Below are 10904 nucleotides of genomic sequence, written 5' to 3' on the forward strand. Positions count from 1 at the left end.
TTCCCGTGTTCCTCTTTATTTTGTCCTTTCCCATTTTATAAGGTGTCTGGCCTCAAATCTGAGCATCTGCTCAGAATATCGCGAACTCTGCCCTGTGCAGCCCAGGAGCCCAGGGCTGAGGGGCTCAACCTTGCCGTGTCTCTAGGGCCCCGTCTGACTAGATCCCAGGCTACCTGAGGGGGCTCGCCAGGGGGAATTGGTGCCATCCCTGGGGGAGTCTGCTACAGCCAGGGGTCTCCCTTACCTGTGGTGCAGGCAGCAGGGCCAGCCTTCACCCAGGGCTGATGCACCACGTGTGGCTGGCCCCGAGGGGAGTGGTGAGTGGGTCTCTGCCCTGTGTGCCTGGCCTGGGGACCGTCTGCTTTCTTACCTGGAAACTCACGTAAAGGGCCACAGGAGTCTCCCAGACTATTCCTGGTGCGAGGACCCGGGAGAGCTGTACACGGACGGGGCCTCCCCTGTGCCCGCCTCCACCGGGGCTGTCTGGGAGAGTACCCAGGGAGGAGGGCTGTGACCAGCAGGGGCCCCAGGCAGGATGGCCAGACACAGCATCTGCTCTGTGCGCCTGAGGGAGCAGCCCCAGGGGCGGGAAGCTGTTTGGGGGCAGGAGGTCTGCATTCCCCTGGCACTGAGATGAGCCGGGCAATTGGGACACATGGCTAGCCTCTTGAAGGGCCCTTCGGCAAGGGGGGCGGGCAACAGCAGCACCCCCAAACTGAGGAGAGGGTGGGTACGCCGGGAGGGGCAGGTCTGCGCGGAAGTCAGCCGCGCCCTGCGCCCTTCACCTGGCCCGCTTCCCTCCCCCTTCTCACCCCGCCTCCTCACCCCACACTCTCCCTGCCCTATGTCAGATGCTGGAGGCCCCACCCCTGCTGTTGGCAGCCTTCTCATTGGGCCTGGCGCTGCTGGTGGTGGTGCTCTGCGTGCGGTGCCGCTGGGGCTGGGGCCTGGTCTACATCCTCTGGAACGAGCTGGTGCTGCAGCCCGCCTACAACCTGGTCATGGGCGACACCAAGGAGCAGCGTATCCTGCGCCATGTGCTGCAGCACGCGGTGGCCGGGGACCCACAGAGTGTGCTCGAGGCCATCGATACCTACTGCTCGCAGAAGGAGTGGGCTATGAACGTGGGTGACAAGAAAGGTGGGCGGCCCGGCCAGCAGGTAGTGGGCACGGCAAAGGGAACCTTGGGGGCGGCCACGCAGCCTGCAAAGGGGAGGCCTGTTGTCACTGTGTTTCTGGCTGTTGGGGTGGGGGCTGGCCTAGAGCCCTGGAGGCCGAGCTACTCACCCAGCTGCTCCCCGGCCAGGGGCAAGGGCTGTGCAGAAACCCCGACATCCACATCACTGTCCTCGTGGGGAGGGACGGACATTCGATAAACCGCCCAGGACCCTTCCTTGCCACACAGTGGCTCGGCCAGCATCAGTTGGTTGGCCTGGCACTGGCATGCCCGCTGATGGAGCTGGGTGATGGACAGCAGTGGGGGGCTCCTAGCTGTCCCTGGTGGGCATGGGGGTGTCCAGAGCTCCTTGGACTCTGCAGGCCCCGGGGCCGCCTCCTGACCTCTGGACTCCAGGCTGGGGCACCCACATGCGCTGTGCTGCACCCCTGGGAGGTGGGCCCTGGGAACAGAGGCTAGCCACTGTCCAGTCCCCTTGGAGCCTCTGACAGTGTCCAGTCCAGGGGACCAGGGAGGACCTGAGTGCAGCCCCTGGGCGCGGTGGAGTGAGGGCTTCCACAGAGGGCAACTCTGGGTTAGGACGAGTTGGGGTCAGTCAGGAGCCATGTGAAAGAGGGACCGTGTGTGCTGAGCCCCAGAGGCCTGAGGGACCCTGGAAGCTTGGAGGGAGGGTGTGTTTGGTGCGATGGGGGGCGATGGGGAGGCAGGCATCGGTAGGGGCCGAAGCTCAGTCTGGAAGGAGCAGGTCCAGGAGCAGATGGCCTTGCTCTGTCTGCGCTCACCGTCTCCTCTGCCCCGCAGGCCAGATCTTGGATGCAGTGGTACGGGAGCAGCGGCCGTCGGTGCTGCTGGAGCTGGGCGCCTACTGCGGCTACTCGGCCGTGCGCATGGGCCGCCTGCTGGAGCCCGGGGCCCGCCTGCTCACCATTGAGCTCAACCCCGACTTCGCCGCCATCACCCAGCAGATGCTGGACTTTGCGGGCCTGCAGGACAGGGTGTGTTGTCGCCCCGGGGGGAAGACTGCAGACACTGAAGCACCTGGGGCCCGGTGCGGGGGGGGAGGGGAAGGGGCTGGGTGGCCCAGCACAGTTCAAGGCCGCATTCACCCTGTTGTACCTGGCCTCGTGGTGCCTCCCAGGCCAGGTTCCACGGAATGCCCAGCAGCTCTGTGAGGGAGTTCTTGCCACCCTGTTCCACGGAGCAGGAAACTCCCAAGGCTGCTCCCAAGAGGGGGGACTTATCTCTCCAGAACCCCAAAGAAGACTGGTGATGACACTCGAGCCAGTGTCCAGGCAGGGCAGTCTGTCAGTATGGGCCCCGCTGTGCCGTTCCAGGTCACCGTGGTGGTCGGGGCATCCCAGGACTTCATCCCCCAGCTGAAGAAAAAATATGACGTGGACAAGGTAGACATGGTCTTCCTCGACCACTGGAAGGACCGGTACCTGCCGGACACGCTCCTCCTGGAGGTGAGCTGTGCAGCCGTCTGGCCCACATGGGCCTCCTTGCCGGCTGCTGGTGCAGGGGCTGCCCTGGCTGGCCCTGGCAGCAGAGGTGATTTGGGCAGGGAGTGTGGAGGGCCAGAGGCGGCTTCGAGGGTGGCACGGAGATGGGAGGAAGGGGGTTCTAGGCAGGAGGTGGCCGGGCTCGCTAGGTGGCCTGCGCTGGGGTGGCAGGGAGGGGTGAGCACCATGGCATCTCCTGCCTGTTTGCCCCTGAGGCTCCCTATTGTGCATCCCCCTCCACCCCTGTGTCCCTATCCTGACACCCCATCCTGTCCCAGCCCTCAGTGCCGCTGCTTGGCCAGCCCCAAGTGGGGAGCAGTGAGGCTGCCTCATGCCCACGTGGGGCATTGGATGGGCCCTTAATGAGCTGACACACACAGCTTAATATCGATGATCACTACCTTCCCCCACCTGGGCGGTCAAGGTCACACTTAGGGGCTACTTGGCCCTCCCCCAGGGGCTTGGGCTGTTTTGTCCCACCACGGCCTTCCCCTCCTGGCGGTCAGCATGGAGTCATTCCACGTTGTCTATCCCATGTGTACCCACCTCAGTTTCCCCATGGGCTGGCCACTCTGCCCGGTGCAGAGGGACTGTGAGCGTGGGATGCATGGCTACCGGAGCCATGGCGGGAGGCTGGGCAGGACCTTGCACCCAGTGGTTGTGGGGATGGGCAGACCTGGGGCAGTGGGCCAGAGCCACACATGGAGGGCCTTGAACGCTACGTGACCGGTGGGAACATGGGGGGTTTTAAGCAGGTAAGGACAAGGTTAGATCTGTCCCCAGAAGAGATCTCTGTTGGGTGCGTGGAGGGTGGGGAGGGATGGCCATAGAGAGGGTGGTGCAGCCCCAGCAAGCCCACGGAGATGCTGAGCTCTGAGAGTGCGGGGGGGCGGGTGGAGCCAGGGGCTAGAAGTTGGACTGGTCAATGCTGAGACAGGTGCTCAGTGGGGGGATGGCAAGGAGACCCGTGGGCCAGGAGCCAGGTACCTCTGGGGAGCACAGCTGGCCAGGGGGAGGCCTATCCCCAGGCGGGGGGCGTGAACCTGGAAATCAGGTGTTGAAGGCAGAGGCCAGGCAGCCAACCCAGCCGGGCCTGCACTGGGAGGGAGGGATTTCAGGAGCTCTGGTGTACGTGATAATTGCAGGGCCTGCATTTATAGAGAAGTAGCAAATATTGCCGTTTAGTAACTAGGAAACTAATAGTTTTCTCAGTGCTGCTTGTTCAAAGCTGGTAATTATCTCAAAAGAAAAGAAGTCACGAATTGGGAATGGCTGTGCTTTTTAAACACGCGTTCTTTAGCCCTGCAGCTGGGCTCTGCGGGCCCTCGGCTTTTGCCGGGTCAGCCTCGCTTGGCTGTGCAGTGGCCCAGCTGTACCTCTCTCGGTTGGGGCTTGGGGGGCTGGCAGGGGCAGGTGGCAATGTGAAATCGGATGGCTGCTCTGAGGACGCCTCAGTGCTGTGTCTCCCGGGCTCCCCACAGGGCTGCTTGGGTGTCCTCGCAACGTGGCGCTGGCTTTCCCTACAGCCAGGGATGGGACACGGAAACAGAAGGGGCAACAGGGGAGCCATGGTGTCTCTGAAGGCATACACTGTCCCTTCTGCCTCCTTGCCATTGTTAGAAGCGAGTCACTAAGCCCAGCGCACAGCTAGCAGAAGAGGAACTGTGGACGCAGTTTAAAACCACCTCCAGGATGGGCTGCTTGGTCCCCTGGCGGCTGTTTCCTCCCCGCAGGGGTTCACGCAGCAGGTTTGCTCAGACGCGGTAGGCTTCCAGCCCAAATTCTCTGAGGGGTCTGCGTCCTCTGTTGGGAGGCTGTGATGGCTGGGGAAAGGCAGGATAGGTGCTGCCTTGTTCCCCCTTCCGTACAGCTTCCTCAAGGGTGCGTAGGCCCCAGCACCCTCCAAACGTGCCCAAAGCTGCTTTCTTACGTTCCTTCTTTCCTGGTCAACTCATTGGTTTTCAGTGTCTGATGACTTTCAGGCCACTGACTGTCCCATCTGAGGCCAGCCGTGCCTGAAGGCGGCTCCTGCTTACCTTGTCCACTTCCAGCTGGAGAGCTGACCTGCCTTTCTGGGGCCTGGGCCAGGGGCGCGTCTTCCGGGACAGCTCTCCATTCTAGGTCTTTCTAGCCAAGGCTGCTAGGGAGCTTTCTTTTTATATGAGGAAATGCTCTATGATTCACAGTGGTACTTTCTGTTCAAATTCCAGCCCATGGGTTGTCCCTAGCTTCACTGACCTCACAGCTCTTTTCCACCCTGGCAGGGGACCCTTGGCTTCCCCCGCAGCCCAAAGGCTGGAAGTGACCACGGCCACTAGGAGAACTGAGACACTTGTAAGACTCTGTGCTAGGCCACATCCTTGGAGGAGTGCAGAGTTAAAGCCCGTGTTTTTAAGTCACTTAGAGATGCTCCATTGCATGTGGTCCTGTTGGCAATTTGAGACATGCCTGGGGTCACTTTGATTTTGCTTTTGATGTTTCGGATTGCTTATTTTTTTTTTTAACTTTTATGATCATGTGAAAAAGCAGCTCTATGCTTCCAAAGTTATATCTAGGACAAGGCAACTGGGGTGACCACTGCCCTGGTCTGCCCATCTCCCACAGGCAAGCATTTCCTCTCAAGCTTTCTGTTGTTTCCTATAATCTAGGCAGCCTTGCCCCCAGCGTACCACCCTGGCCGGGTCCAGCGGCTCCTTCCTTCTGCAGAGCCAGGCCCAGGTGCTGGTAGAGATGGGGTGTCTCATAGGCCAGAGCAAACCCCCAAGGGGCAGGCTTCTGGGTGGTGAGGTCTGCCCTGCCTCCGCCTCCATCCCTGCAGGGTCACCCTGGTCGGGCCGGTGAGGACCTCCAGTGACACCGCACAGTAGCCTGTGCGCTGGGCACCAGGCATCTCACCTGGAAAAGCCACGTGTTCCTGGCCGCGGGTAACTGAAGGACTCACCGGCCTCGAGTCGGCCCTATGGCCCGAATCCTGGCTCCACTGTCTCTTCCACTTACTCATCCGGCTAGCATCACTGAACAACTACTGTGTGCCTGCCTCACGCTGTTCTAGGGGCTGGGGACGCAGGACCTAATGAAGAGCAAAAGAGTTTCCCTCACAGAACCACCTTCTGGTGGCAGGACTTGTGCTCAGCTGCCAGAGAGATGGAAAGCAGTGGGGAGACCCTTGGGACCCCAGGAGCTGGAGTGGGGCTGACTCCAGGCCAGGCACAGGCTGGTAGATGCAGCCACCATCTAGCCAGGAGCACCCATCCTCCCAGTTTGGGACTGGCTTGCTGGGCACCTGTCACTCTCACCCTTTCCCACCATCTGTCCCCCGCAGGAGTGTGGCCTGCTAAGGAAGGGGACAGTGTTGCTGGCCGACAACGTCATCTGCCCAGGCACACCGGAATTCCTGGCATACGTGCGCGGGAACAGCCGCTTTGAGTGCACGCACTTCACCTCATACCTGGAATACGCAAAGACCGTGGATGGCTTGGAGAAGGCGGTCTACTTGGGCCCGGGGAGCCCAACACAGCCTTGACTACCCGCCCTGCTCCAGCATCCCTTGCCAAGCCTGGTTATGAAGGGTGCAAGGGCTGTGCTCCTGCCAACCCGCTTTTGCAGTTCTGGGGTCAAGTGTAGCACACTGGGGGGCTATGAGCCCAAAGCCTGCCGGCCCTGGTCCCTCTACGTGGCGACTCTGGGCTGTCACCCCTGGTCTACCCCAAGTGCAGCCAGCTCACCATTTAAAATCACTGCAATAAATCTGTAAAGTGTATTTGTAAATACCAAATCAGGACCCGTGAAGGTGTGTTTCTCACTCCCACCAGCATTTCAATCAGTAGGGTTTCTCACATGGATGGGTCTTCAGGCATTGACATATGCAGTGGACGCTGGAAGTGGGAACGTTTGGAAACTGGTGGGCTGTGCACTCGCAGTCTGTCCTTGAGGTTTGCTGTCACCAGGTGGCAGCAATGCCTCAGTGATGGCACTGTGCCCAACAACTCACACCCACTTGTGATTCCTGAGTTCTTTCACCTCCTTTTTAAGAATGAAATGCAACCTCTTTACTAAAATCAGCTATTAATAATCCTGTACACCAGTATCATGTTTAAAAAATGCTAAAAGAGAAATTAAAATTTTTAATATTTAAATAGATCAACTCAGTGTTTCTTTTTAACTGCTCCCCCGCTCCTTCTTTCTTGTGGTGCCCTCAGCTCTGGGACCACACCCAGTGCTCCCCTTCACTGGATGCTAACACTGGCCAGGCTGAGGTTACCTGCTGCATCCCCATGGGGATGTCAGCAGGCTGAGGTGAGTCCCCATCTGGAGGCTGTCCTGGGAAACTGGAACAGGGCAGTTGGTCAGCCTTCCTGTCCATCTCTGACCAAGCAAGCACTAGGGAACGGTGGACATGGGGCCCCCACCACAGTGCGGGGTATGAGCTCTCTGGCACCTGGCCCCTTGGGGTCCCTGTGTGGCACTGAGTAGATGCAACTTCCCCAGTCCTACTCGGCCTTGTTTATGGAAGACTGGGTTCAGGTCAGCTCTGGCACTTCTCCAGCTGCCCGGCTCTCACGGGAAGTAGAACTGCTTTGCATCTGCCTAAATCCCCAGTCCCAACCCTGGCCTTCTGGCTCCAAGGCCCCCTAGCTGCCTCAGAGGCTCCCCAGGGATCCCGCCCCCCCACCTCCCCCCCCCCATCCTGGCTGAGCCCACCTGTGTGCAGACCAGCCTCTGGCCAGGACACCACCATGGGACTCAGGGCCCAGCTAACTACCCAGAAGCAAGCCTTCACCTGTGTGTGTGCAGAAAGGGGATAGCAGTGAGCCTAGGAGGATATGTGCATAAACACCCCTGGGGCCTGGGAGTGAGCCCCCTCTGGACATAGCACATGGACACCCAGGGGCCCCCTCCACCCATTCCCCACCTGGCAGGCAGGGAAGAGCAAGCAGCTTGTGGCAAGAGATCTGAGCCGCAGAAGACAGGGATTTCCTTTGTTGCTTTTAATTTTTAAATTTTCTTACAAAAATTTAGGTGTTTACCAATACAGTCTTATTTTGGTTTTGTTTTTAATGCTTTTTGTCAGTGTTTTTCTTCTGTTTTTAAGTCACAAACAGCAGGCACTAGGCAGCAGTCCCCCGCTGCTGCCGAAGGTCAGTCCTGGAGGTGTGACTCAGGGCCGGCAGACAGGGTTTGGTAGCCACAGCCAGGCCAGAGTCACTCAGGGAAGGCTCCTGCTGCACTGGGGTTCCATGGAGCCGAGGGCACGGTGGGGGCAAGCACAGCCTGACCCCCGTTTTGCTCCTCCAAAGCCTCTCTGCGTGGGCCAGCCCCCTCCCGTGGTCTGCCTGCCATGCAGGGTGGGACTCAGAGCCCAGTGGATCCCCTCTACCTTCCAGAGTCAAACTCCTTCTCTGAGCCCCCCTCCTCCCTTCCCTGCTGCCTGCCCTCAGGGCCTGCCTGCCAGGCTCCTCTGGGGCCCAACACACAAAAGCACTCTTCTATACCATCAGCCCCAAACCAAAGCCAGGTGCCCTGTCCTGCCGCTTCCCTGGGCCCCCCCTGGCAGTTCCACTGGCTTTCTCTCTCTCTCTCTCTCTCACTCGCACACAGCACCATGTCAGTAAACAGCTAACTCAGTCTAGGGAGTTAGGAGGGAGGAAGCAAGGGGCGGGAAGGAAGGTGTGTCCAGAATGTCCGGCCCTGGCTCCCAGGCGAGAAGCGCTACCAACCCCTGCCGCCAGGGGGCTCCAAGCTCCACAGCAGGGTGTGTGAGGACTGGCCCTGGAGTTCCCTTCTTCCCATGATCAGGTCCCTAAGAACAAACGGCTGGGCCTGAGACCTAAGGAGGGAGAGGGGAAAGTTAAGCTGGGCGGCCCCATCCGCAGGCTAGGCCAATGAAAGTGTGGACAAAGGCAGCTGCAGTGGGTGGCATGGACTGACCCCGAGCAATAGGGCCAATCCAACTTGCTGGTCGTTGGGGGGCACTGTGCTTGGGGCATTTAAATGGGGGGACCCGTCCCTGCTCTGGCCCCATTACCTCTGGGCCCTGATGACACCGTGCCTGAGCCGGGACTGCAGGCCCAAGGGGGCATGTCTATCTCAGACCCCAGCCTGTCCCTAACATGGGCACTTGAGCCTGCCGAGCTAGAAGCCGGAGTCCCACCAGGGAGCACCAAGGGACAGAACATGCAGCCGGCAGAGATTAACGAGAAGCCCCTTCCCAGAGGACAGGAAAACAGCTGAATGAAAAACCAGACGAGAGAACGTACCAGGCATGCAAGCTAGACCCAGGAGTCAACGGGCTGAGGCTTAGCGTCCCCCACGGCGTCCACCAGCCTGACCGCAGGCCTGCTGGGCCCAGGAGGAACCTTCCTGCCGGGGTCAGGCTGCAGCGGACAGGCAGTGGGCAGGCGGGCATTAGAGGCAGAACAGAGCAGGTTAGTCAGCGCTGACGGGTGCGGACTGGGCTGCTCAGTGGGTGAGGCCAGAGCCGGGGTGCACACGACGGGGGAGCTGAGCTAGTGTGGCTCACACAGATGCACACTGACACGTGGACACACAAAGGCCTGTGCCCAAAGCCAGGGGATTGTCACAGGACAGGTTGGCAGGTGCCACCCTGGAGGCAGGACAAGAGTGGGTCCTCCCCACCACCCCCCATACACACACACACACACACACACACACACACAGGCAGGCAGGCAGAGAAGGGTGAAGACACGCTTGCTCAGACTCCCCTGACCCTTGTGCATTGTTCTGGGCAGTGCCCTCTGTCCCGTGCCCCCTCTCTCCCAGTGGGTATGAGCTTCAAACCCGTGCACCCACAGACTGGTTCGGACAATAAGGTTCCCAAGGCAGAGGGCCAGTCCCCACGCTCCATCTCCCAGCCCTGGGTGGACCTGGGTGGACTGGGTGGCCTAAACTCAGCACCTTGCCAGGGCCCGTCTCGGGCATGCCCCAGTTACGCCACCTCCCTAGGCACCTGCCCACAGCCACTTACTTTCAACGGTTCCTTCTCAGAGGCCTCCCCTGTAGGGTCACTGCCTCGAGCCCTCCGCTCCCTCCGGTCCACAGTGGAGTATCCGTCTTGGGGTGGGGACATGAGAAGAACTCTGAGGGACAGGCATGGCAGGAGCAGATCTCCCTCTCAGCCCAGACACAGGGGGCCCCTGGGACAGGGTGCATTGGGAGATAACCCCCACCTGGCCTGCCCCAGCACTGTGCTGGAGGCCTAGGCCAGGTCTTCCCACCATGGTGGCTCAGAACCCTCCAGCTCCCTTCAGCTGGCAGACCAGAGACCAGAGACCTTGGCTGGGCACTGACCCCTCCCTGGCTACCCACCCCCCTCAGCAGCACTCCTAAACCAAATCTCTTTGCCAGCCAGCACCTCCTTGGGAGGCTTTCCGAGCACCAAACACACAAGGCAAAACCACCTGGCCCATTTCAGCATCATCCCTGCCCCCCACCCCCCAAACAAGCAGCCCTGTATCTGCACTCACCTGGGCCAAGTGCCTCCATGGGGATCACGTCCCGGCTGCCTGGCTTCTCACCATCTGCAAGGCACAAGACAGGTTGGCTGGCTGGTTGCAGGAACCAGTGGGGATACCAGGACAGACAAACCCACAGCAGGGCTGGCCTCTGTGACCCTGGCTACCCTTTGTCACTAACATCTTTGTGCCATTCTGCCAGGCCTCTGCCACTGACACCCCCCCACCCCCACTTAACATCAGTGTGGACACCACGGGTGTAGAGGTCGCAGGAGGCTGCAAGCCAGGCAAGGGGCCCCCAGCCTCACCTGCCTTGTCACCGGGCACTGCACCTAAATGGAGCAGCTTCTCTTATACCTCAGAGATAGGTTTCCATGCCCCGACCCGTATTCACCAAGGCTCTTGTCCACCAGCGGCAGGGTGCTGTCGTCAAAGCCTCCGGGACTCGGTGCTCCTTTGGGTCCCTTAGCAGTAGCAGCAGCTGACTGGGGAAGGGGGTGGGGGGGGGGCACAAAACAGACAGGGTGTGGGGTCAGGGGCACTCCTGTGGGGGACCTAGGCTGGAGAAGTGAAAGAGGAAAAGAAAGGCCAGGCAGGCCGCACCTGGAAGCGCGCCTTGGTCCAGCCATCCTTCTGGAGGGCACCTCGCAGCTCCTTGTAGCTCCACACGGTCTGCAGCACGTGGGAGGCGGCCTTCGCTTCGCGTACCGATTGGCTGAGGCCAGGCCCAGGGCGGGGTCAGCACTCGGCCCC

The 10904-nt window shown here is 60.4% G+C and overlaps 2 protein-coding genes across 6 annotated transcripts in view; one reads left to right on the forward strand and one right to left on the reverse strand.

Annotated features, from left to right (window-relative positions):
- Positions 1-835: 835 nt before the first annotated feature.
- Positions 836-6815, forward strand: COMT (catechol-O-methyltransferase). Its single transcript, XM_008697585.2, has 4 exons — positions 836-1140; positions 1979-2172; positions 2512-2643; positions 6002-6815. The coding sequence occupies exons 1-4, from the start codon at positions 852-854 to the stop codon at positions 6200-6202; spliced, it is 816 nt and encodes a 271-aa protein (XP_008695807.1). The 5' UTR covers positions 836-851; the 3' UTR covers positions 6203-6815.
- A 607-nt stretch (positions 6816-7422) lies between these two features.
- Positions 7423-10904, reverse strand: part of ARVCF (ARVCF delta catenin family member) — a 49569-nt gene continuing 46087 nt past the window's right edge. The window contains exons 14-19 of one of the 5 annotated variants that reach the window (XM_040619587.1): positions 10755-10866; positions 10546-10636; positions 10164-10217; positions 9665-9750; positions 8937-9053; positions 7423-8506 (exon numbers count right to left, since the gene is read on the reverse strand). In XM_040619587.1, the coding sequence (XP_040475521.1) occupies positions 8949-9053; positions 9665-9750; positions 10164-10217; positions 10546-10636; positions 10755-10866 (448 nt within the window). In that variant the 3' untranslated portion in view covers positions 7423-8506; positions 8937-8948. Of the gene's footprint in view, positions 8507-8936; positions 9054-9664; positions 9777-10163; positions 10218-10545; positions 10637-10754; positions 10867-10904 lie in introns of those variants that run through there. The other 4 variants (XM_040619591.1, XM_040619589.1, XM_040619588.1 and 1 more) reach the window with 4 other exon arrangements.

The sequence above is a fragment of the Ursus maritimus genome, unplaced genomic scaffold (assembly GCF_017311325.1).
Source record: "Ursus maritimus isolate PB19 unplaced genomic scaffold, ASM1731132v1 scaffold_33, whole genome shotgun sequence".
Classification (NCBI taxonomy): domain Eukaryota; kingdom Metazoa; phylum Chordata; class Mammalia; order Carnivora; family Ursidae; genus Ursus; species Ursus maritimus.

Excerpts from the sequence above, each read along its gene's own strand:
- COMT (XM_008697585.2), top strand. The coding sequence starts at position 852 with ATGCTGGAGGCCCCACCCCTGCTGTTGGCAGCCTTCTCATTGGGCCTG. Across the intron at positions 2,173-2,511 it reads TTGCGGGCCTGCAGGACAGG|GTCACCGTGGTGGTCGGGGC; the intron begins GTGTGTTGTCGC and ends GTGCCGTTCCAG. Across the intron at positions 2,644-6,001 it reads CGGACACGCTCCTCCTGGAG|GAGTGTGGCCTGCTAAGGAA; the intron begins GTGAGCTGTGCA and ends TGTCCCCCGCAG.